Source organism: Corythoichthys intestinalis, chromosome 3, assembly GCF_030265065.1.
Source record: "Corythoichthys intestinalis isolate RoL2023-P3 chromosome 3, ASM3026506v1, whole genome shotgun sequence".
Classification (NCBI taxonomy): domain Eukaryota; kingdom Metazoa; phylum Chordata; class Actinopteri; order Syngnathiformes; family Syngnathidae; genus Corythoichthys; species Corythoichthys intestinalis.
The window spans coordinates 46,303,743-46,327,220 of NC_080397.1; the positions used below are offsets into that span (position 1 = coordinate 46,303,743).

The window sequence follows — 23,478 nt, forward strand, 5'->3', positions numbered from 1 at the left end:
CACTCTCACATGTATCAATATTTTCCAAAGGAAGGGGAGGATGCTGTACAGTTTGCCAATCGGGTAAAAGCAGCCATTGCAAGACAAGGAGGATTAGTGGATCTTTTATGGTATGGCAATATCAGTACATTTTTTATTTTACATCCATAAGGATGAGGGAGTAATAAATCCTACTTTGCAGGGATGGAGGGCTAAAGAGAGGAAAGGTAAAAGATACTTTTAAGGAAGAACAGCAGAAGCTCTACAGTAAAATGCTGGTAGGCACCCAAGAGGATCGCAGTCGCTCCTGAGAGATTTGCGAGAAGGTGGATCAGCTCCAAAGTCTCGCAGGGAAGCCATGACTGCAAATGAAGTCAGCTGTGCACCCTCCAGATTAGGGTTTCTAGACTTTTCTCTGCCTCACACAAAAGTGTGCAGTTTGCAGCGTTATATCAGGTCAATTGGAGTTACATGACACAAGCCTCGCCTGCATTAAAATGAAAATATTGACGTGCTCTAAGATGGAAACATTTTTGCTTGTGGTTGAGGAAACATTTGTAATATATCTGTTATTAAGTTTGTGTCTGTTTTGTAATTTTATTTGTATTTCAGTTACATTTTAAGGTAATCCTGGGTTTACCAGGGTATATAACAGAGTTATAGATTAAAAAAGGCCACGTTTGGAGAGTTTGCATGGCTGGCTTGTGTCTGACATGATGCCAGCCTTTGTTACACACATGTAAAACTATTTTTATGAGCTTTTTTCCAAGATCTTGTATTTTAAGCTTCGTGTTTTACATGAAGCCTTGTATCAACAAGACTACAACAGCAGGAATTGTTGTTGCTGAACTCTCGCTGCTGGTTCTTTTTCCATGGAATGTGTAAATGCTCGCATTGTGAAGTGGAAATATAGCTGCGAAAGATGGCATATAGCAATCAGCATTACCCCAGGTGAAGAGGTAATCATGCAAGTTTAAACAATTACCACAAGACACTTGGAATAGGAAGCAGCTAATATTAAATTCGCTAACTTATTTGGCCACCAATTGGTTGAAGCTAACAAGAACTTTGTTTCGTTTATTTAAACTGAACTCCAAAGGCTATTGTCTTAATTTCCCTTGCATTTGGTGAGCTCTGGCACACTTGGCAGACTTAAAGAAAAAAGTAGCTGTAGTTTGGCCTCCAACATGAATGAATCATTTATTTTGTGCCAAACATGTTCATAAAAATAAACCTTCAAGAATGTCACTATCTGTGTTTAACAATTGTTTTATTTAAATTGCTTAATCGTGCAAGATTCCCATAGTAAAATCTGGAATCCTTCCCAAAGCATTTGCACCTTTTTTTTTTTTTTTTTTTTATTTAAGACTGCTAATTAACATAACTGAATTCATTTGTTCCCACTGGTAGAGAATAAAGTGCACTCTGCTAGGACTAAATGGTGATGGAAATGGTCGCGGTTGGACAGCTCTTAACAGCACTATGGCAACCATAATGCGATGGCTGAAGCAGAAACTACACGGCTGTACAAACCCATGTAAGCCAAAGGTTTCACAGCTATTAAATCCACTACCGTTTGGTCTGAATACTAAGGTGTTTACTTTTTTTTTTTTTTTTTTTGCAGGGTTTACTTTTATGTTCTATGTTCTCAAAATCACAAAAAAATGGAAATCAATTGAAACAAACACTAATATGTTGTTGACATTCACACAATGATGGCATAATGAGCGGCAATGACTGAAGCAACACTTGGTAACTTTTCAAACTTCATAAAATATTTTGATAACATTTAGTGACATGTCGACTGGCAACTAGTTGAATGACACCTTTTCTTCGTAGGGTCTTTATTGCTTTCACCAGCACTAAAGAACTACAAATATGCTGACTGCTTTACGGCATATGTCACTTTAGCTTTAAAGTTGGAAGTCGATGTAAACGCTTTTGCACGAATTATGCAAAGATGGCAAAGCAACAAAAGAGACAAAAAGTTTTGTCTGAGGAGGACAAAAAGGGAGGAGGCTACCAGAAAGAAAAGGATAATCAAGAATAAACATTGGCCCGACCCAACCGAACTCGTCAGTGCTAACAAGTTTGGATGCAGTGGGGGGGTTAGCCACATGGTTGCTAACCATCATATGCTATTGTTTAGCCACAACTGGATTCATAACCTTATTACTATTCGTACTTCACACAGCCACTGGGAACAGAAATGTTTTTAATCCATCTGCAGGCGACCGGGAGATCATGATTTCACGACACTGTGCAGGTGTGCGCTGGTCCTTATGGGAAACGCAGTCTTCCTTCAAGCAAAACACTACCACTTTTGTCCATCGGAGTTGCTAAAATCAACCAAAACCGAAAAGTTACCTCGTGTTACTTTACTCTTTAATAGGGCACTTATTTGATTTACTGGCTACCACAGACTGCACTAGACGTCCAATCCGTTTTGACTGAGAGGGTGGCAGCGTACCAGTCTTCCTAATTAAAATTAATTGAATATTTTCGTTGTCAACGGCAGTCAGTGAGTAGTAAAATCTTATTTTTAAAGTGATTAACCCCGTTTCTTTTTTTTTTTACATTGGAAAAAATGAAGGAAAAAACGGTTAAAAAATTATTTCATTTTTTAAAAAACTTGCTTGAAAAGATGGAAATTAAACTACAGTATTTTCTACTTAAAATGTTTGGGGGGAAAAAAACTTAAAAAATATTAACCCAGATAGTAGACAGATGTTGAAAAGATGTTGGATCAACATTCCGCTGTTGATCTTATATCGTTGAATCAACGTCACTTTTGCACCCTCAATATTGTTTTAACGTTGAAATCCTTACAAAACCAAAACATCATTTTGATTATTAATAATATTGGAACAACGATGAATCAATGATATGTTTTCGACCAAAACGCCCGCTCAGCCATAATTCAATGACTTTTCAATCATATTTCCCGGTCAATCATAAATCAACTATTTATCAACATTAGTTCATCAACTATAAAACGATGTTAACCCAACCATCGCCTGATATACCATAGAACAAGGTTTCAACGTCACATGACGTCGAAAATTTCGATGTCGACCAGACTGATGATTTTGATTGAAAATCAACGTTTATTCAATGTCTGTCTGTTATCTAGGAATGCTACTTTATCAATAGAGTATTATTGTGGGCCATAACGAGTGTATTTGTATTCATTTTAATTGGGTCGTTAGCAACATTTTATATATGGCGATTAGCAACATTTTATATATGGCGAAAAAGACTCAGGTGACTTGAAGTTCTGCTCTGAGACCCCCAATTTGGCCAAATTTCAAAATTTTCCAATATGCGTGTGTCATTCATCATTGGAAAGCTTAAAATCTCAATTTTCTGGGTGAAGAAATTTTTTTGAACATTTTTGAAAAAATAAAATTCAAACAGCAAAACCCTATCTGGAGGTGAGAGCACGCAAGAGCAGAATTACAGACGACATGACTTTAACAAGATATTATCGCGGACTTACCTTGTTTTGATCCAAAAACTCCATGTAGCATGTATCACCAAGTGTCAAGACACGGCTGCGAATGGCCACAGCTGGATTTTTGGGGGATTTTATGGGTGAAACATGGTAATATAACAAGGGTCGCGATGCAGAAATCGCAGACATCAAGGAGTGGTTGAGATGTTCTTTTTCATATATTTACCCTTTTAAACGTTAAAAAAAAAATTTTTTTTTTCTTTGTTTAGATCGATTGTCTTCTAACATATCGGAGAAAATGCGACAGTAACAAAACAAAACAAAAAAAAAACTAAGCAATAGTTATGAGGTAAATATCCGTGACTTTTTCACAGACACTATTTTTTTTCCATTTTTACGTCATTTGTTTAAAAGTTTAAAATATGCAAGTGAATCATTTTTCGTCGTTTTTTTAATGAAATATTAGACATCAATTAATGATTCTAAGCTAAAATTGACAGACATTTCAAATAATAAATACGACTACTTCTTTTTATGGCTAGGTTGAAACAAAAGCGGTTGCGCGACGTCTGTAAACAGGGGTTTCCAGGGTAAAACGGACAAATTAAAAATAGTTCGGGGCTTATTGCGCCATGAATCTGCTATGGCAGCATATAGACCAGGGGTGGGCAAACTATTCCACAAAGGGCCGCAGTGAGTGCGGGTTATTGTTCATACTCACCATGAGGACAACTTTTCACCAATCTGGTTTCTTACAAGTGCAACCAGTTGATTGCAGTCAGGTGCTTCTTGTTTCCACTGAAACCTCATTGGTTAAACTGTCTGTGCTGAATCAGTTGGAACAAAGACCAGGACCCACTGCCGCCCTCGAGGACCGGTTTGCCCACCCCTGATATTGACATATTGCTCTATCAAACACAACAGTTCTTTTGGCTTAAAATACAGCAGTTTATTTTAAAGGGGAGCAAGAGCAGAAACTGCTTTTTCAGTCTTGTCTGTGTTTTCCGCCATATATATAATTTTTTCATAAAATACCTAAAAATTAAAGATTGTTAATATTAAAATATAGTTAAAATTGAGACCAACACAATGTGCACATCACATAAGTGTCCTACGTGACCTAAAGTGGTGATGCTCACTGGGGACGCCAGGTTTTGTGAGATTTAATATTTTATTTATCCACCAAAATAGTCACTTGTCCTATCAAGAGTTAACTGCAGAGCAAAAAAGGAGAGAGGAATGCTTCATTCAGATGTATTTGGTAAAAGAAAAATACTACTTCCTGTTTTTTTTTTTTTTTTTCCAGCTCAGAGGTGTGTTTGTGGTTGCGCGAATGAAGCGTTCAAATTCTCCTGTAGTTTTCTAAGTGTCTCTCAAAACCGTAGAGCTACTGTATTTTTTCCCCCGTACATATCAAAAGGCACGTCAACGCGGTGTAGTTGTGCTTGCCACGTACTGTCAACAAGTTGACGCAGCTCGTTGTGCGTGTTTATTTTACGACAAGACGACTTTAAAACATTCGCTGCTCTGAAATGGGCGGAGCGCCAATGTTCATTAACGCAACACGACTTGAGTCTTTCTTGCTGTCAGTAGTTGGTCACTGTGCTCAATCTATCTAACAGCTTTGGCTTAGTTTATTTGAGGGCTATTTGGAGCTTCACAAAAGAAGAAAACCGGCTGTTTTAGGGGCTCCTTCGCTCGACCATGGCAGTGAGCGCCTCTGCTGCGTTTGACAACCGGAGACCACAGCCTACTATCTGCAAACAAGTTGGACCGGAGAGCGGCACAAGATCTTTACACTGCAATGCTAGTTTATTTTAAGCGCTAACTACTCTGGTTCTCACAATAAGCCTTACTAAGCTGCTGAGGAAGTCGCTTATAGGCCTCATCGTGTAGGAGATTTTCAAGAGAGTGTGTGTTTCTGGACTGGACCATGGAGAGAGACACCTATGTGCTTCTTGTCACCGCAAATGTCGGGTCACTCTTCGACAATGTAAGTAACCTACTTGCTGTCGCTGGTGTGCAACTGAAACGACAAAAATCAGACCAAACATGTGGATGAGTTCGATGTTCATTGCCAAATTGTCGAGTTTTTTTTAATTTATTTTTTTAAACTGTACTTTGAATGGGCGTCATGTCACCTTTACGTCACGATTCATCGTCACGCGCACACCTATGTGGTGCGATTTATTGGGTCATCCAAGGCGTTTCAATGTGTTTTTGTATGAGGTTTCACGCGATAGTTACGTTTTTAACTCAGTGACTGCCATTGACAGCACTAGACGTTCAATCCAATTGAACTGGGAGGGTGGCACATTTACTGAATGATTCGTTCATTCACAGCCATCATCCCAGTTTCAATGGATTGGACGTCTACTAGAGATAAACTAGTGAAAAGTCATTTAAATTCACAGGAGAGTGATGAAAATAGCCACATCATTGTCAGTGGCACTAAAAAAAAAGTCAATTAACTCACTGGTTGTCTGATCGCTTGGTTGTCACCGACTGGTTTGCACGTCAGGACTTGTACTTGTTTACGTCAGAAATTCCATTGTCGCTGCTCGAAAGGAAAGTGAATGTTTTAACCACATTTCTGGACACATCTATTTATAAATTCTAGTGTTTCAGTGGTTTTAGATTACATTGCAAATATAAAATCTGCCTTATCTGCTTTAATATAGGCATACAAACATACATTGACTATACAAGGGCATAAGTTTGCATAGGTAGGGACATAACACGACCAACTTTTCAGGATGCTCAAATTGTCCGCGCCAACTTTAAGCAACCTTATAGGCATGATTTAATGAGTTCATATATATATAGGTAATTTAGATTGTCTACCCATATGTTGTAAGGATAGAATTGACTATTAAGTGAATTATTTTCATTATGTTCAAACTTACATTTAACCATTTTCTCTTGCTGAATGTGCCGGTCCATTCCCCTCCAGCCCACCCCCTCCTCAAACGCACAGAAATACATGTCGACAACATACCGCTTCCTCCGCCCCCTTCGAAGAGGAGGGATATTAGAAGTTTTTTTTTTTTCGACCAGCAGCAGCCACTGTAATTAATTTTGAAAGACTCTAATATTGTGGCACAACTAATTTTGCTACGGAAAGTCCGACCTGCATCAGAGTTAGCATAACATTAAACTGTGTAAATTTGCTAACCTGCCAAACTCGAGTAGGAAGCTGCTTAGAGAGAAGTGTCCTTCTGTTTGTGTTTTCAACTGTTAATGTTAATTAAACTAAGAAATGTAGTGAACTCTGCTGGAAACTAGAACTACAAAAATGTGAGCAAGAAGCTGCTTAGAGAGCGACTGGTGGTGCAAAACCACATATGTTGCTCACAAAACACAACATCCACACAAGAGAATCAAAATTAACTGTGTACATTAAGAAATATATATTTGAGCTACCCACACTAATGTTGCGATCGATTGTTGGATCGTGATCGACGTAATGAGCAGCGCTGATTTAGCATGTCAATTAATTATGGTTATATTTGTGAGAAATGTAGCCCTTCTGAGCAAAAAGTGTACATGCTATGCTATGCAAGTGACTTGAAAAGTCACTCGCATTGAAAATCCCTCGCTTGGAAACCGCAGAAAAAAAGTTAATTGGACTGTCCGAAACAAACTTTTTTTTAACGCTGTCAAAGTCCCACATTGTTGTTTGATTGAAACGGATTTGAATCGAGGCTCGTTACTTTGGAAGGATAAGTTTGGACTCACATGTGAATAAAACCTTAAGGGCCCGATTATTTCTTTCAAATAATTTGATGGCTGCATCGCCATGGGACTCAAATGTTGATTAGCGCACCAAATGAATTGTTAATTTTGGGTTTGATGGATTGTGCTTGTTGCCATGTTGGGAAATAATAAGTAATTGAAGGCACATCATATTTTGACTGATTACTTTGTGCTATGCTAAAATTATCATTGAAAAGGCACATTGTTTGATATTGGAAATTTGACTGTCTTAAACAGCAGAATGGCAGATGCCTTGCGAGAAGCAGAAAAATTTGAACAGGAAGTAGCACAAGAGGATTTGTCCGTATATGATATGCTATTATATCGTCCCTACCAATGTTGAGACCCAACCTACGCTCTTGGTATAATAAGAATATGACTGCAATGCCTTGGACATCAACATCTTACAAAGATATTATGTACGGTTGTATGTTCCCAACTTTTGAGGGCCCTTTACTTTCCCAACATGGCTGTAGGGCTGCAGCTAGCTATTATTATTGTAGTCGAACTACTTAGTTCGAATAATCGAGTAATTTGATAAGGAGCATAAGAAAAACCTGAGCTGAGCCTCAAACGGTGTAAAAACAAAAATAAATAAAAGAGGATGTAAGTACAACAAAATAACAAATGGCTAACTGACATTGCAAAAGTCTGCTAGCTTAAACGCTGTAAAATGCCAACTTTTTTGTTATGCTCTTAACACATGGTTCAAACACATTTTCTCAAACAAAAAAAAGCCCCGCTGAATATACCTATAAACTAAATTACGAATGCATTAAAAACTATTAGCACAAACAAAAACTTAGCTTATGTCAGTCTTAACAGGGAGCAGATGGATTCAGCCTTGTGAAATGAGTTATGTCATATTCTCTTTGCCACTTGAGGGCAGTGTATCCACCCAAATCAATAAAACTAAATGCAAACACTCTCAAGACAAAACCATGACGCCACTTTGATTAAACGAATACTCAAAGCAGCAAAATTCAATTTGAGTCTTTTTTTTCTAATTGAAATACTCGACTTAATCGCTTAATCGTTGCAGCACTATTCCTTAGTTTACAAAGCAATGAAATTGATCTGGAAGAAGTTGACTTCAATTTTATTTGAACATTTTTGGGGTGAAGTACAATATAATGACTTTGGCTTGCAAAGTCCACCCCCTTGCATATCCTCATTTGGGCTTGCTGGTGAGATGCAACGGACAGTATCAACAGCTGAATTTGGGTAAGAAGCTAGGCTTTGAGTACATTCAAAATTGGTCATGCTCACATTCATTGAACATTGATGGTTATAGAACATGTGAGGACCCTTAAGTATGATGATTATAAATGCAAACATGGAAAGAACATGCAAACTGGCCCCAGAAGGCCAGAAAACCTCAAGCTCAGAACTGTGAGACTGATCTGCTTACCACCTGACAATCATTCCACCATCTGTGTCAACTAGTCTTCCTTTAAAAATGCAATAATACTAAGACTGATCTAATGAATAAACCTGCAGTATTTTTTGGTTGTAGTTTGCAGTTATAGAACTGTAATGCATCACCGATGATGACTCAACAAATAATACGGTTAAATCCATGCTTTTCAGACAGTCTCACTCTAAACTTAGTATTATTTTGATTCATTTTCAATTCCTGTAGGTGCAATGACCAAGTGTCCCAGTAACCTGTAAATCTCTGAAGTTGTAGATATTTCCTGATAAAACTTATTTTCATGTTAGTCATTGATATTATTCACATTTTTTGGTTTTAGCAGTTTATTGTGTTATGACACTGTATTTAAGGTTAATTACATTTTATACTGCGTTTAACATTTCCAGCTGTATTTTGAGTAGCTTTTAGCTCTGCCTGAACTGTAAAGTTCTCAGGGAGGTCAAGTGATCCGCTGCACTCATGGAAATTTGGCTCAGGCCCATGTTTCCGGGTGCTAGATTGAGCTCCAGTGGAAACATGTTAGATCCCATTGTGGGAGATATGTAAACAGATGATTATCTTCACTGAGGGATTTTAGCTTTTTTAGTCGCATACCGCCTGCCTCCGTTCAGATAAGCAAACACTTCAAAATATTCACCCAGTTGTCAGGATTTCGGCTCAGTTTGACAGTTTTGTTAAATTTTCTAAATATCATCGTCCTAATTATGAGTCTTCATGTGGTCATTCAGGTCATTTTTGTGTGTTAAAAAGGTGAGCTTCGGCAAGTTTTCGTTAAGAGCAGGTCGCTATATCATAATGTAAAGAAAGTGTTGTACCGCTCAAGACTGGTCTTGATATGGACACCGGTCCAAAGACCACATTTTCAGGGTCTTTGTCTTGCTGCAGTCTCGACTCCCAGTCGGATGGGTATAATGGAGTCATGTGATTATTGTTGCAACGTCTCATTGGTGAAACTGAAAAATCTAAATTGTGTAACGACTAGTGTAGCCCAAAGTAGCAGAGTGAGAACAGCGTTTCTTCTTCACATATCATCTCAAGTAAAAAAAATATGGCTTCGTAAAACTATTCTTAGAAGTACATTTTTTTCAAAACATTACTCATGTAAATGGAACAGAATAAATATAACGCGCTACTGACCACCTCTGCTCACCTGTTCATAAAATTTGCTTGGATGTTTGTACTGGTTCTTATTTTACACTCCATCAGAAATTGCGTAATGTTAAAAACGGCTGCGAATGCAGCAATTCCAAAGTAAACAAAAGATATTTCTAAAGAAAGGAATACGTTCTTACGTTTGGTCTTGGACGCACATGAAGGAAAGCTCTCCTCTCACACATCCTACCATGTGGCTGGGCTCAACTCGACTGCACACCGGTCTCTCACCGTTAACATCTTCCCCGTGCCGTTAAGCATTTATTTACATTGTATTCATGTTGCACATGTATCATGTAACTTATTTATTTAGCACCTTTGAATAATATTGAGAGTCCAACTGAGTATAAAAGATTGCTCATTCGCCGCCAAAAAAGCTTTGGGAGTAAAAGCTGCCGTATTTGCTAAAACAACACAGCCGTGACAGGCAGCTTGGGTTTCCAGTTTGGATAGGTTTCCGAAATTAAGGTTTGTTTTTTATAATGTGTTTTTAGCCTTTGTCTTTATCTGCAAAAGCTCTAATTCTGAAATTATGAACGAGGTTATGAACGCTGCTCACAGCCGCTAGAATGAGCGCGTTCACAGTAACGTTAATGACAAAGAAATATGATGCGTTCAATTCCCGTTCGCTCAAAATATGAACTGCTCTCAAGTATTTGTCTTGTGTTGACTCAGGAATTCCTGTCAAGACCAGCACTTAAACTTCATTAATGTGATTTTTTTTGGGGGAAAAAATGTCTTGTTACTAACATTTCTCCACCCCCACAAATTACTGCAACATTCAAATAATAAATAAAATACATTTTTATGGTCTCGGCTTCGTTTTGATCTCTCCGCATCTCGATCTTGGTTTTGGTAGTCCCGACTCTCAAAAGTCTTTATTTTGTCTTCATGAGCTGTGGTCTTTGGCAAGTCTTAATCTCGGAATACTGTGATCTTGAGCACAACACTAGTAAAGTATACATTTCTGTTTACTTCCAAATATTCTCCCCTCAGGTCCTGCCTGCCTAGCACACACCCGGTCCACTTGCAAAGATCCCCCGTATAAACCATGTAATTAGTTAACTTTGGTCATGTTTCTAACTTTCTATACAATCAAAGCACTACTGTCATAATCAGAAAAGCTGCCAAAATGTACAGTGGGGAGAAAAAGTATTTGATACACTGCCAAAGGGTTTTCCCATTGGCAGTGTATCAAATACTTGTTCTCCCCACTGTAGGTTGGTTAAAGTATAAAATGGAATAAAGACTGCCATTGTCTGGCAACCAGTTTAGGTCGTACCCCACCTCCTGCTCCTAGTTAGCTGAGATAGGCTTCAGTACCCCTCTGACCCTCATGAGGATAAGTGGTATGGACAATGCATGGATAGATGGGTCTTATGAGGAACTAAAACATTTAATACTTGTATGAAAGTGACTGGGTGCTATTAGACACACAGATTGTTGGTACCAGGATTAGCAATCAGCATATAAATAGGATTTCAATTTATCCACAGTTGAAGAAGATTCACATAATACTGTGATCCCCACCTCACATTGAGGAATTGTTTATGCGCCACCCCGCCTAATCATATCTCCTTTTGACTCACCTTACCTCTTCTTTGTCCTTGGTTATCAGCCCCCCCACATGGTGTCCACGAGCAAATATAATTAGCCAAACGATAGCACCGCTATGTTCATATGTAGCATAGGTGTGTAATAATGTATTTCTTGTTGTTGTTTGTTCTTCTCCTCTTCTGTCTGTTTCCTTCTTTTCTGTCCCCCCATAAATAATCCCCTTCTGTTTGCTGCATTTTCCTATTAAATAACACATAATGAACAGCCACAATGGGAGTATCTCAATTAAAAAACAAACAAACCCTAAAATAGAGGTAGTCCCCAGGTTACGATGTACACAACTTACGCGATTTCGACTTTTACGACGCCGGAGTCTTGTTCTCCATTTTGTCTCCAGTGTTTTTTTTTGCTTTGTTTTAGTCGTATAAACAGTACCTTATTGTACCTCACAGTATCTTACTTTTTACTTTAATTTATTAATATGACACGTTCTTTCAAACAAGGCAATTGTGCTTTTTGAACCTTTTTACTTCCTTCATTTTTGACAAATAGTAAAGCTATAGCACACATATCTTGTGTGACACTTGTGTTCGAAACGACACTCATTTTAACAATAAAACACTTGACACATAATTGGTGTTTAAACGTCCATATAGTCTGAGCAGTATGTAAATTAATTAGGCAAATTAGGCTGATAATCTAACAAAAATCCGCTATTTTAAATGCTATGAATGCTAACGGATTTACAATTCTCATAGCAAGTCGCTCACATGTTACTTCACAAACTCTAGCTGTAAACTTAATTACAAATGGATAGACAAAAATATATTTGCTAAAACAACTTACAGCCTTATGTGGTCCAAACCAGAGCGCAGTTATCCTATATCCATGTCCAGAGGTGGGTAAAGTAGCCAAAAATTGTACACAAGTAAGAGGAGCATTACTTTAAAATAATATTAATCAGCTAAAATTAGAAATAGTCATCCATAAAATGTACTCAAGTAAAAAAGTATTTTGTGAAAATTACACTCAAGTAATGAGTAACATTGTGAGCAACTGCTTACAAATTTGATTTTTTTTTTTAAACAATGGTATTTTTTTTTCACAGCACAGTTATATATATGAACTGTTGTTACAATGATACTGTACAATAACTCATTACATAACCACATTAAGCCAAAGAAATATTTAAAAAAAAAAAAAAAAAAAATCATTGAATTCCAGCGAGAGAAAAAAATGACAGGAATGAAGCATGATTCCTGTCATTTTGTCAAAGAGCATGAGTGCCATCTAGTGGAGAAAATTATTCATAGTTTGAATAGTGAATCTTGTAGTTCCTTCATGGTTACTATTATGAAAATAAACTGATCATCATTGCTGTTTTGTAATTTTACTGATGTGCAATTAACAGCTGTGAATTTGATGCATCAATAACAAAATGTTAGTGTCACTCAAAAGGTGTGTTGAGTCAGCTCCTTTTTGGTGCTTATTAGAGTGTTAAGATTTAAACACTGCTTCAAGTTTTTACGACAATAAGCAATTTGAGAATAACTACTAACAATTGCGTTGCATCTTATGTTATAGGTGGGTGAAATTCAAAATGAATGGCTACAGGAGTTATACAAGGTAAGTATACATAACCCCCCCAACTTGTAGAATGTTCTCTTTCCATATGACATAGTCTAGTCTTTATTTATTTTTTTTTTTTGAGCCAAGGCTACCACAAAATTTTAAGAGTATGAATACAAAAATACATCGCCTAAATTTACTCACAAGTCCTGAAATCTTGTCTTGTTTAATTGAACACAAATTACGAACACGTACAGTACTATCCATTTAATACGCTATGTCTGCTTCATGTCCTGTAGAAAAAGGATACTCTGCTGACTCTAGATAAGAAATGAAAACATGGCATAATATGTCCACTAAGTGACCAAAAAATTCCACCTGACTGACACAGGGTGGAAAAAGACCCTCCTCCTGTGACAAACAATCGTTATCATATTCCTCACTCATTTTTGGGTCATATTACAGTCATGTGAAAAAATTAGGTGACCCCATTAAATATTCAGTTCTTTGTTAATAAATGTTCACATATCAATTTCTGATCTTATTTTCCTTTATCTCTGGAAAAGAAAGTGATTAATTGCAGGTAAACAACAAATATTAACATAGTTTTACTCATTAAACCAAATATATCAACAAAAATGCATATTCTAACTGAGGAAAAAGTTAGAACACCCTTTCACCTAATAGCTAGTTTTACCCCCTTTGGCTGAAATAACTTCAGTGAGATGCTTTTTGTAGCCATCTATCGGTCTGAAGAAAGTTTGCCCACTCCTCAATGCAGAATACTTTCAACAGTGAGATGTTTGAGGGGTTTCTTGCATGTACAGCCTGTTTCAAGCCACCCCACAGCATCTCAATGGGATTAAGATCTGGCCTTTAACTCGGCCATTCTAGGACTCTCCATTTCTTCCTTTTCAGCCAGTCCTTGGTGGATTTACTGGTATATTTTGGGTCATTGTCATGTTGCAGGGTTCAGTTTCATGTTCCTCAAGCACCCTTTGATAGGCGATAGAATTAATGGTGGAATCTATGATGGTGAGCTGGCCAGGTCCTGCTGTAGCAAAGCATCCCCAAACCATGACACTTCCATCTCCATGCTTCACAGTTAGTATGAGTTTTTTCCTGGAATGCTGTTTCAGGTTTACGCCAAACATCTCTGTTCTGGTGTCCAAATAATTCCATTTTAAATTCATCTGTCCAGAGAACATTATTCCAGAAGTCCTGGTCTTTGTCTACATTCACTCTGGCAAACTTCAGTCTGGCCTTCATGTTCTACTTGGAGAGCAAAGGTTTCCTTCATGCACACGTCCCATGAAAGTTAAACTTGTGAAGTCTCTTTGAGATTTTAGAGGCATGCACTTTCACATCAACAGTAGCAAGAGTCTGCTGTAGGTCCCGTGATGACATTTTCGTCGTTTTTGGAGACTTCTTTTAGCGGTCTTGCGGTCTGCTCTCGGGGTGAACTTGCTCGGACGGCCAGATCTGGGCATGTTGGCAGTTGTTTTGAATGTTCTTGACTTGTAGACTATTTTCTGGACAGTAGCTGATTTTATATTCTTTTGAGATCTTTTGAAATCCATTACCAGACTCATAAACGTCTACAATCTTCTTTCTGAAAGCCTCAGACACCTCCTTTGATCTCACCATGGTGTTTTCTCTCACTTCAACTGTCAGTCCCTGTTGAAAGTATTCTGCGTTAAGGAGTTGGGCAAACTTTCTTCAGACAGATGTCAAAGACAGGTAGATGGCTACAAAAAGCGTCTCACTAAAATTATTACAGCCAAAGGGCTTGACAGTAGCTGTTAGCTGGTAGGGTGTCCTAACTTTTTCCTCAGTTAGAATATGCATTTTTGTTGATATATTTGGTTTAATGAGTAAAACAACGTTAATTTTTGTTGTTTACCTGCAATTAAATTACTTTCTTTTCCAGAGATAAAGAAAAACAAGACCAGACATTGATATGTGAACATTTCTTAATAAGGAACTGAATATTTAATAGGTTGTCCTCTAATTTTTTCGCATGACTGAATGTAATACTTACTGTAGGTCTTTGCTTTCTGTGTAACAGACCATCCGCACCTACCAGCCACAGTTCATCGCCCTACACTTTCAGGAGGTGGGAGGGAAAGACTACATGGTCAACATGGGGCACGCAGAAGAATTCTTTTGGTAGGAAAGTGCGCTATTAATAATCCTTCCGTTTGTTTTAATCTCAAAAGGGAGCGTTGTCTTGCATCCAAATGGGCAGCAACTTCAAATTTCTTTCATTCTTAGTTTAACTTTCTTCCCCTTGTTACCTCAGCAAATAACTCATTACAAATTGCATAATTTTATCGACCAACAATGCAAACCATTATAATGAATTAACAACAGGATCTTTTCAGTTTCTCTGCTAGACGAGCAGACAAAAGGCTGGGATTTTTGCTGATAATTGCTCTGTAATTTTCAGGAGCATTGAGTCCAGTGAAGAACTGAAAGATTTTGACAGGCGCTGCATCTATGTGGACAACCAGTTTCAAGCAGAAGACCGTTTCACGGTAAGAAAGAACCAAACTGTAACATTGCTGTAGTTCTTAGTTTTCCTCTAGATGGGGCCCTTGTCCACGTTAGAAAAATGAAGTGATTCCATTTGGCTGCTGTGCATAAAGCAAGGTCTGCTCGTGACAGCCAGATTAACTGACTCCTGCAGTAAATTGCACTAATAAGTGTGTAGATGACAGTTGTTAAAAAAAAAAAACTAGTGCCATCCATTTTCTCCCGCATTTCAAATTATATATATATACTGCATATGACTCCTTTGGGGGTTTTCAAGCTTTTCAAGTCATCCCTCACAGTTTACCAACGATTCCCTAATAATGCTAACACCAATTATCATAACTACTGTTTGTATATGGCGGAAAACAGTCAGGTGACTTGACGTTTCCGCTCTGAGCCCCCCAATTCGGCCAAATTTCAAAATTGTCCGATATGCATGTGTGATACATCATTGGAAAGCTTAAAATCTCAATTTTCTGGGGGAAGAAAATTTTGAACAGGTGGGCATTTAAAAATGTTTTTTTTTTTAAACAGCAAAACCCTATCTGGAGGTGAGAGCACACGAGAGCAAAATTACAGACGCCATGATTTTAACGATAATATTATCGCGTACTTACCTTTTTTCGATCCAAAAACTCCATGTAGCATGTATCACTGAGTGTCAAGACACAGCTGTGAATGGCCACAGATGGATTTTGGGGGGATTTTATGGGTGAAACATGGCAATATAACAAGGGTAAGGATGCAGAAATCACAGAAATCAAGGAGTGGTCGAGATTTTCTGTTTCAATATTTACCCTTTTAAACGTTTTTTTTAGGGGTGTCAAACGATTAAAATTTTTAATCAAGTTAATTACAGCTTAAAAACAATCGTGATTAATCACAATTCAAACCATCTATAAAATATGCCATATTTTTCTGTAAATTATTGTTAGAATGGAAAGATAAGACACAAGATGGATATATGCATTCAACATACGGTACATAAGTACTGTATTTCTTTATTATAACAATAAATCAACAAGATGGCATTACCATTATTAACATTCTGTTAAAGCAATCCATGGATAGAAAGACTTGTAGTTCTTAAAAGATAAATGTTAGTACAAGTTATAGAAATTTTATATTAAAACCCCTCTTCATGTTTCCGTTTTAATAAAATTTGTAAAAATTTCAATCAAAAAATAAACTAGTAGCCCGCCATTGTTGATGTCAATAATTACTTACACAATGCTCATGGGTGCTGAAGCCTATAAAATCAGTCGCACCCAAGTGCCAGCAGAGGGCGCCAAAACTCCGAAAAACACAAAAAGTAAACATTTCACTGTGCAGTCATTTTAATCTGTTTGAGCGGGGCATTTGTGCGATTGCGTCAAATATTTTAACTTGATTAATTTAAAAAATTAATTACCGCCCGTTAACGCCATAATTTTGACAGCCATTGTTTCTTTTTTTTCCTTTTTTTTTTTTCAAATTTTCTTTGCTTGGATCGATTATTTAACATCTAACATATCAGAGAAAATGTGACAGTAACAAAAAAAAATACAATTAAGCACGATTTATGAGGTAGATATCCGTGACTTTTAGAGACGCCATTTTTTCATTGTGACGTAATTTGTTTAAAATTTTAAAATATGCGATTGAATAATTTTTTTAAAGTCGTTTTTTTTTTTTTTAAACGAAATATTAGACATCAATGATTGATTCTAAGCTAAAAATGACGCACATTTTGAGTAATAAAAATAATTACCTTCGTTTTATGGCTGGGTTGAAACAAAAGCGGTTGTGCGACGTCTGTAAACGGGGCTTTCCAGGGTAAAATGGACAAATTAAAAATGGTTTGGAGGCTTAACGCGCCATGAATCTGCTATGGCAGCATACAGACATGTTCTTCTATCAAACACAACAGTTGTTTTGGCTTAAAATACAGCAGTTTCTTTTAAAGAGTAGTGCAAGAGCAGAAACTGCTTTTTCAGTCTTGTCTGTGTTTTCCGCCATATACATACATACATATATATATACACATACATATATATATACAGTGCCTTGCAAAAGTATTCGGCCCCCTTGAATCTTGCAACCTTTCGCCACATTTCAGGCTTCAAACATAAAGATATGAAATTTAATTTTTTTGTCAAGAATCAACAACAAGTAGGACACAATCGTGAAGTGGAACAACATTTATTGGATAATTTAAACTTTTTTAACAAATAAAAAACTGAAAAGTGGGGCGTGCAATATTATTCGGCCCCCTTGCGTTAATACTTTGTAGCGCCACCTTTTGCTCCAATTACAGCTGCAAGTTGCTTGGGGTATGTTTCTATCAGTTTTGCACATCGAGAGACTGACATTCTTGCCCATTCTTCCTTGCAAAACAGCTCGAGCTCAGTGAGGTTGGATGGAGAGTGTTTGTGAACAGCAGTCTTCAGCTCTTTCCACAGATTCTCCATTGGATTCAGGTCTGGACTTTGACTTGGCCATTCTAACACCTGGATACGTTTATTTTTGAACCATTCCATTGTAGATTTGGCTTTATGTTTTGTATCATTGTCCTGTTGGAAGATAAATCTCCGTCCCAGTCTCAGGTCTTGTGCAGATACCAACAGGTTTTCTTCCAGAATGTTCCTGTATTTGGCTGCATCCATCTTCCCGTCAATTTTAACCATCTTCCCCGTCCCTGCTGAAGAAAAGCAGGCCCACACCATGATGCTGCCACCACCATGTTTGACAGTGGGGATGGTGTGTTCAGGGTGATGAGCTGTGTTGCTTTTACGCCAAACATATCGTTTTGCATTGTGGCCAAAAAGTTCAATTTTGGTTTCATCTGACCAGAGCACCTTCTTCCACATGTTTGGTGTGTCTCCCAGGTGGCTTGTGGCAAACTTTAAACGAGACTTTTTATGGATATCTTTGAGAAATGGCTTTCTTCTTGCCACTCTTCCATAAAGGCCAGATTTGTGCAGTGTACGACTGATTGTTGTCCTACGGACAGACTCTCCCACCTCAGCTGTAGATCTCTGCAGTTCATCCAGAGTGATCATGGGCCTCTTGGCTGCATCTCTGATCAGTTTTCTCCTTGTTTGAGAAGAAAGTTTGGAAGGATGGCCGGGTCTTGGTAGATTTGCAGTGGACTGATGCTCCTTCCATTTCAATATGATGGCTTGCACAGTGCTCCTTGAGATGTTTAAAGCTTGGGAAATCTTTTTGTATCCAAATCTGGCTTTAAACTTCTCCACAACAGTATCTCGGACCTGCCTGGTGTGTTCCTTGGTTTTCATAATGCTCTCTGCACTTTAAACAGAACCCTGAGACTATCACAGAGCAAGTGCATTTATACGGAGACTTAATTACACACAAGTGGATTCTATTTATCATCATCGGTCATTTAGGACAACTTTGGATCATTCAGAGATCCTCACTGAACTTCTGGAGTGAGTTTGCTGCACTGAAAGTAAAGGGGCCGAATAATATTGCACGCCCCACTTTTCAGTTTTTTATTTGTTAAAAAAGTTTTAATTATCCAATAAATGTTGTTCCACTTCACGATTGTGTCCCACTTGTTGTTGATTCTTGACAAAAAAATTAAATTTCATATCTTTATGTTTGAAGCCTGAAATGTGGCGAAAGGTTGCAAGATTCAAGGGGGCCGAATACTTTTGCAAGGCACTGTATATTACACTGTATCTGTATATATGTAAATATTAATAAATGGTTTTCAAGCACTTCAAATGCAATAATTTTGTTTTAAATATTTTACTGTCGCACCAAATTATTTTTAAACAAGAATAAAGTAGAAAAATGCTTGTCTTTATTAAATGCTTTATTGAGCGAGTCCACTCAAATCCGCTCAAGGTGCTCACTTACACACACTGGGTTGCCACAGCAACTGTTTAACGAGTTAAACTATGATTGACACATGCGGCGCTTTGAAGTAAGCGTCTCTGGCAAGATCGTCTGTTAATTATCGTTAACTCTAATAAGCAACTCCAGTGCACTGCCTAACCAAGAAAAGCGGCAGGAGCGAGATTGAAGGGACTACGTGATCGGATTGGGACAGCTTTATAAAATACAGCATTTTATTCATTTATATTTTTTCCACGATGGACTGAGTGCGCAAAGTTCTGAGTGTACTCTTTACCTGCTGAGTGTGTACAATAACAAAAGTTGGCGTGCTCTTTGTAGACACTACAACATGTGCTCGTCTCTCAATGTTCATTCAAAATAGTTGGAAACCTTTATTTTTGGAGTAAATTTGATACATTTTACATAAGGAAACTGTTTTAGTAAACGTCGACTAAAACCAGATGAAATTAGTCTTGAGTTCTTCTCCACAAAAACTAGACGAAGAAAAAACACATTTTCAAATGACTAAAATATGACCTAGACGAATAAGTATTATCGTCCAAAAGACTAAGACTAAAATTAAAAGGGCTGCCAAAAACAACACTGTCTGATAGGAGGAGAAACAGTTTTTCTCAGCGGAAGGTTGACTCTCACTTAGTATGACAAAGTACAACAGAACTACGGTAACGTGCACTGCGTTTACATAGAAATACAACATTTGCGTGACATTTTACAACATGAAAATAATATGTGAGGCAAGGATGTGATAGGATGAGAATTTCGATGTCCAAATAAATAAATAAATAAATACAAAAAATAGAAACAGTGTGAAATGAATTGTCTAATTTCATTTTCCAATGTGAAAAGCAAATCAAAATGCAAAATTATTTGTTGTAAATTCACACTGTTCATTGGATTTGCGAGAAGATTCATGTTTGTTTATTTATTTATTTATTTATTTTAAACATAATGACTTTGTTTACAAATTTGGTGATCATTTTGTGTTTTTTTTTTTTTTTTTTTAAATTAAATTTGATATTATTTGAGATGTAAACATGACAGAAACTGCACGGTCAAGGTTAATGCAACCGAGCATGTTTAATGTCAAACAATATAAGATATATTCCTCCAAATTTGAATGAAAAATTCTAAAATATGCGCTTTGGGGCCAGTCTTGGTTTAGTGGTCTGATGATGCTGCAGGCATAAAGATAAAAACATACCGTACATTTTGGCCTGTTTGAAATGATGCTGTCTAAATGAGAAGAAATTTGATGGAAATTCACCTGGTTTTATTTTGCTGTCTTCAACATATAGATTTTGAATTTGAAACCAAAAAAAAATAAGAAAAAGATTTTTATAATTCCAAAGGGTTCGGTTAATGCACGAGTGAAACTCATAGGGTTGGGTATACCACTGCTCTAGATGCTGCACATATATCATCTATGTACAGTGCCTTGCAAAAGTATTCGGCCCCCTTGAACCTTGCAACCTTTCGCCACATTTCAGGCTTCAAACATAAAGATATAAAATGTTAATTTTTTGTCAAGAATCAACAACAAGTGGGACACAATCGTGAAGTGGAACAAAATTTATTGGATAATTTAAACTTTTTTAACAAATAAAAAACTGAAAAGTGGGGCGTGCAATATTATTTGGCCCCCTTGCGTTAATACTTTTAAGCGCCACCTTGTGCTCCAATTACAGCTGCAAGTCGCTTGGAGTATGTTTCTATCAGTTTTGCACATCGAGAGACTGACATTCTTGCCCATTCTTCCTTGCAAAACAGCTGGAGCTCAGTGAGGTTGGATGGAGAGTGTTTGTGAACAGCAGTCTTCAGCTCTTTCCACAGATTCTCGATTGGATTCAGGTCTGGACTTTGACTTGGCCATTCTAACACCTGGATACTTTTATTTTTGAACCATTCCATTGTAGATTTGGCTTTATGATTTGGATCATTGTCCTGTTGGAAGATAAATCTCTGTCCCAGTCTCAGGTCTTGTGCAGATACCAACAGGTTTTCTTCCAGAATGTTCCTGTATTTGGCTGCATCCATCTTCCCGTCAATTTTAACCATCTTCCCTGTCCCTGCTGAAGAAAAGCAGGCCCAAACCATGATGCTGCCACCACCATGTTTGACAGTGGGGATGGTGTGTTCAGGGTGATGAGCTGTGTTGCTTTTACGCCAAACATATCGTTTTGCATTGTGACCAAAAAGTTCAATTTTGGTTTCATCTGACCAGAGCACCTTCTTCCACATGTTTGGTGTGTCTCCCAGGTGGCTTGTGGCAAACTTTAAACGAGACTTTTTATGGATATCATTGAGAAATGGCTTTCTTCTTGCCACTCTTCCATAAAGGCCAGATTTGTGCAGTGTACGACTGATTGTTGTCCTATGGACAGACGCTCCAACCTCAGCTGTAGATCTCTGCAGTTCATCCAGAGTGATCATGGGCCTCTTGGCTGCATCTCTGATCAGTTTTCTCCTTGTTTGAGAAGAAAGTTTGGAAGGACGGCCGGGTCTTGGTAGATTTGCAGTGGTCTGATGCTCCTTCCATTTCAATATGGCTTGCACAGTGCTCCTTGGGATGTTTAAAGCTTGGGAAATCTTTTTGTATCCAAATCCGGCTTTAAACTTCTCCACAACAGTATCTCGGACCTGCCTGGTGTGTTCCTTGGTTTTCGTAATGCTCTCTGCACTTTAAACAGAACCCTGAGACTATCACAGAGCAGGTGCATTGATTACGGAGACTTGATTACACACAGGTGGATTCTATTTATCATCATCGGTCATTTAGGACAACATTGGATCATTCAGAGATCCTCACTGAACTTCTGGAGTGAGTTTGCTGCACTGAAAGTAAAGGGGCCGAATAATATTGCACGCCCCACTTTTCAGTTTTTTATTTGTTAAAAAAGTTTAAATTATCCAATAAATGTTGTTCCACTTCACGATTGTGTCCCACTTGTTGTTGATTCTTGACAAAAAAAATAAATTTCATATCTTTATGTTTGAAGCCTGAAATGTGGCGAAAGGTTGCAAGATTCAAGGGGGCCGAATACTTTTGCAAGGCACTGTATCATTTTTTCCCCACAATCACAATCATATCCTAGATATATACAGTATAATGTGCTCAAAGCTGAAGCAGGGAAATGTTATTGGTTTATTTTTTGTTTCCTTGCCGTGCTGGTCCCTTTATGTAGGGATGCACTCAATATTGTAAATTATTCTGTGGACCTTAACAAGTGAAGGATCATTGGTTTTTGAACCGATGATCTAATATGCTTGCATTAATGATTAAGTTGACAGTGGTTGTTTGAAGAAAGTCCTGTTAAGTCACACCCTATTAGTTATCTTCGAAGATTATGCCCGATATGGCTTTTTCTATTATCCCATGGAAATGTGCTTGTGTGACTTGGTCATCATGTGATTTCATCTAACAGATGCCCTGACCCAAAACATACAAAAACATTACAGGAAGGGTAATCAAACCAATCCTCAAGGCCCGCGGTGTTGGTCCTGGTTTTTGTTCCAACTGATCCAGCACAGACAGCTGAACCAATGAAGTTTCTGCTAAAGCAAGCAGTACCTGACCGCAATCAACTGATTGCACTTGTTAAACCCCGGATTGATGAAAAGGTGCCATCTTGTTTGGTTGGATTGAAATCCTGCACCCACAGTGCGCCTTTGTGGAATAGGTGGGAGACCCCTGCTTTAAAATATGTGTTGTAAAATTAGGCATACGGTATTTATTTTATGGCAACTTTATTAATATCGGGAGCAGTGTTATTTTTGGCAGCCCTTTTACTTTTCGTCTAAGGCCATGTGTACACCTAAGTTTTTTTTTTTGGGGTTGTTTTTTTTAAAACTAGGATTCTGCCCCAATACGTACGTCAGGGAAAAAAATAATTGCGTCCACTCCCGCACGTTTGAAAATAAAAAATACCTCCCACAGCCAACCGCTTTCATTCATTTTTAAGTACATTCATGACAATAAAAATAATGGGTCATAATACAGTGGGGAGACCAAGTATTTGATACACTGCCGATTTTGCTGGTTGTCCCACTTGCAAAGCATGTAGAGGTCTGTAATTTGTATCATACGTTCTCTTCAACTGTGAGTGACGGAATTATTACAAAAAAAACAGAAAATCACGTTGTATGATTTTTAAATAATAAATTTGCATTTAATTGCATG

General features: G+C 37.7%; 2 protein-coding genes across 2 annotated transcripts in view; both read left to right on the forward strand.

The window, feature by feature from the left end:
* gpat4 (glycerol-3-phosphate acyltransferase 4) overlaps nucleotides 1-1,584 on the forward strand; it is a 28,938-nt gene extending 27,354 nt beyond the window's left edge. The window contains exons 12-13 of the mRNA XM_057832228.1: nucleotides 31-110; nucleotides 182-1,584. Of these exons, the coding sequence (XP_057688211.1) occupies nucleotides 31-110; nucleotides 182-290 (189 nt within the window). The 3' untranslated portion in view covers nucleotides 291-1,584. The remainder of the gene's footprint in view (nucleotides 1-30; nucleotides 111-181) is intronic.
* Nucleotides 1,585-4,307: 2,723 nt separating this feature from the next.
* Nucleotides 4,308-23,478, forward strand: part of inpp5l (inositol polyphosphate-5-phosphatase L) — a 48,197-nt gene continuing 29,026 nt past the window's right edge. Inside the window, exons 1-4 of the mRNA XM_057832024.1 lie at nucleotides 4,308-5,426; nucleotides 12,918-12,959; nucleotides 14,971-15,071; nucleotides 15,352-15,439. Coding sequence (XP_057688007.1) covers nucleotides 5,367-5,426; nucleotides 12,918-12,959; nucleotides 14,971-15,071; nucleotides 15,352-15,439 — 291 coding nt within the window. The 5' untranslated portion in view covers nucleotides 4,308-5,366. The remainder of the gene's footprint in view (nucleotides 5,427-12,917; nucleotides 12,960-14,970; nucleotides 15,072-15,351; nucleotides 15,440-23,478) is intronic.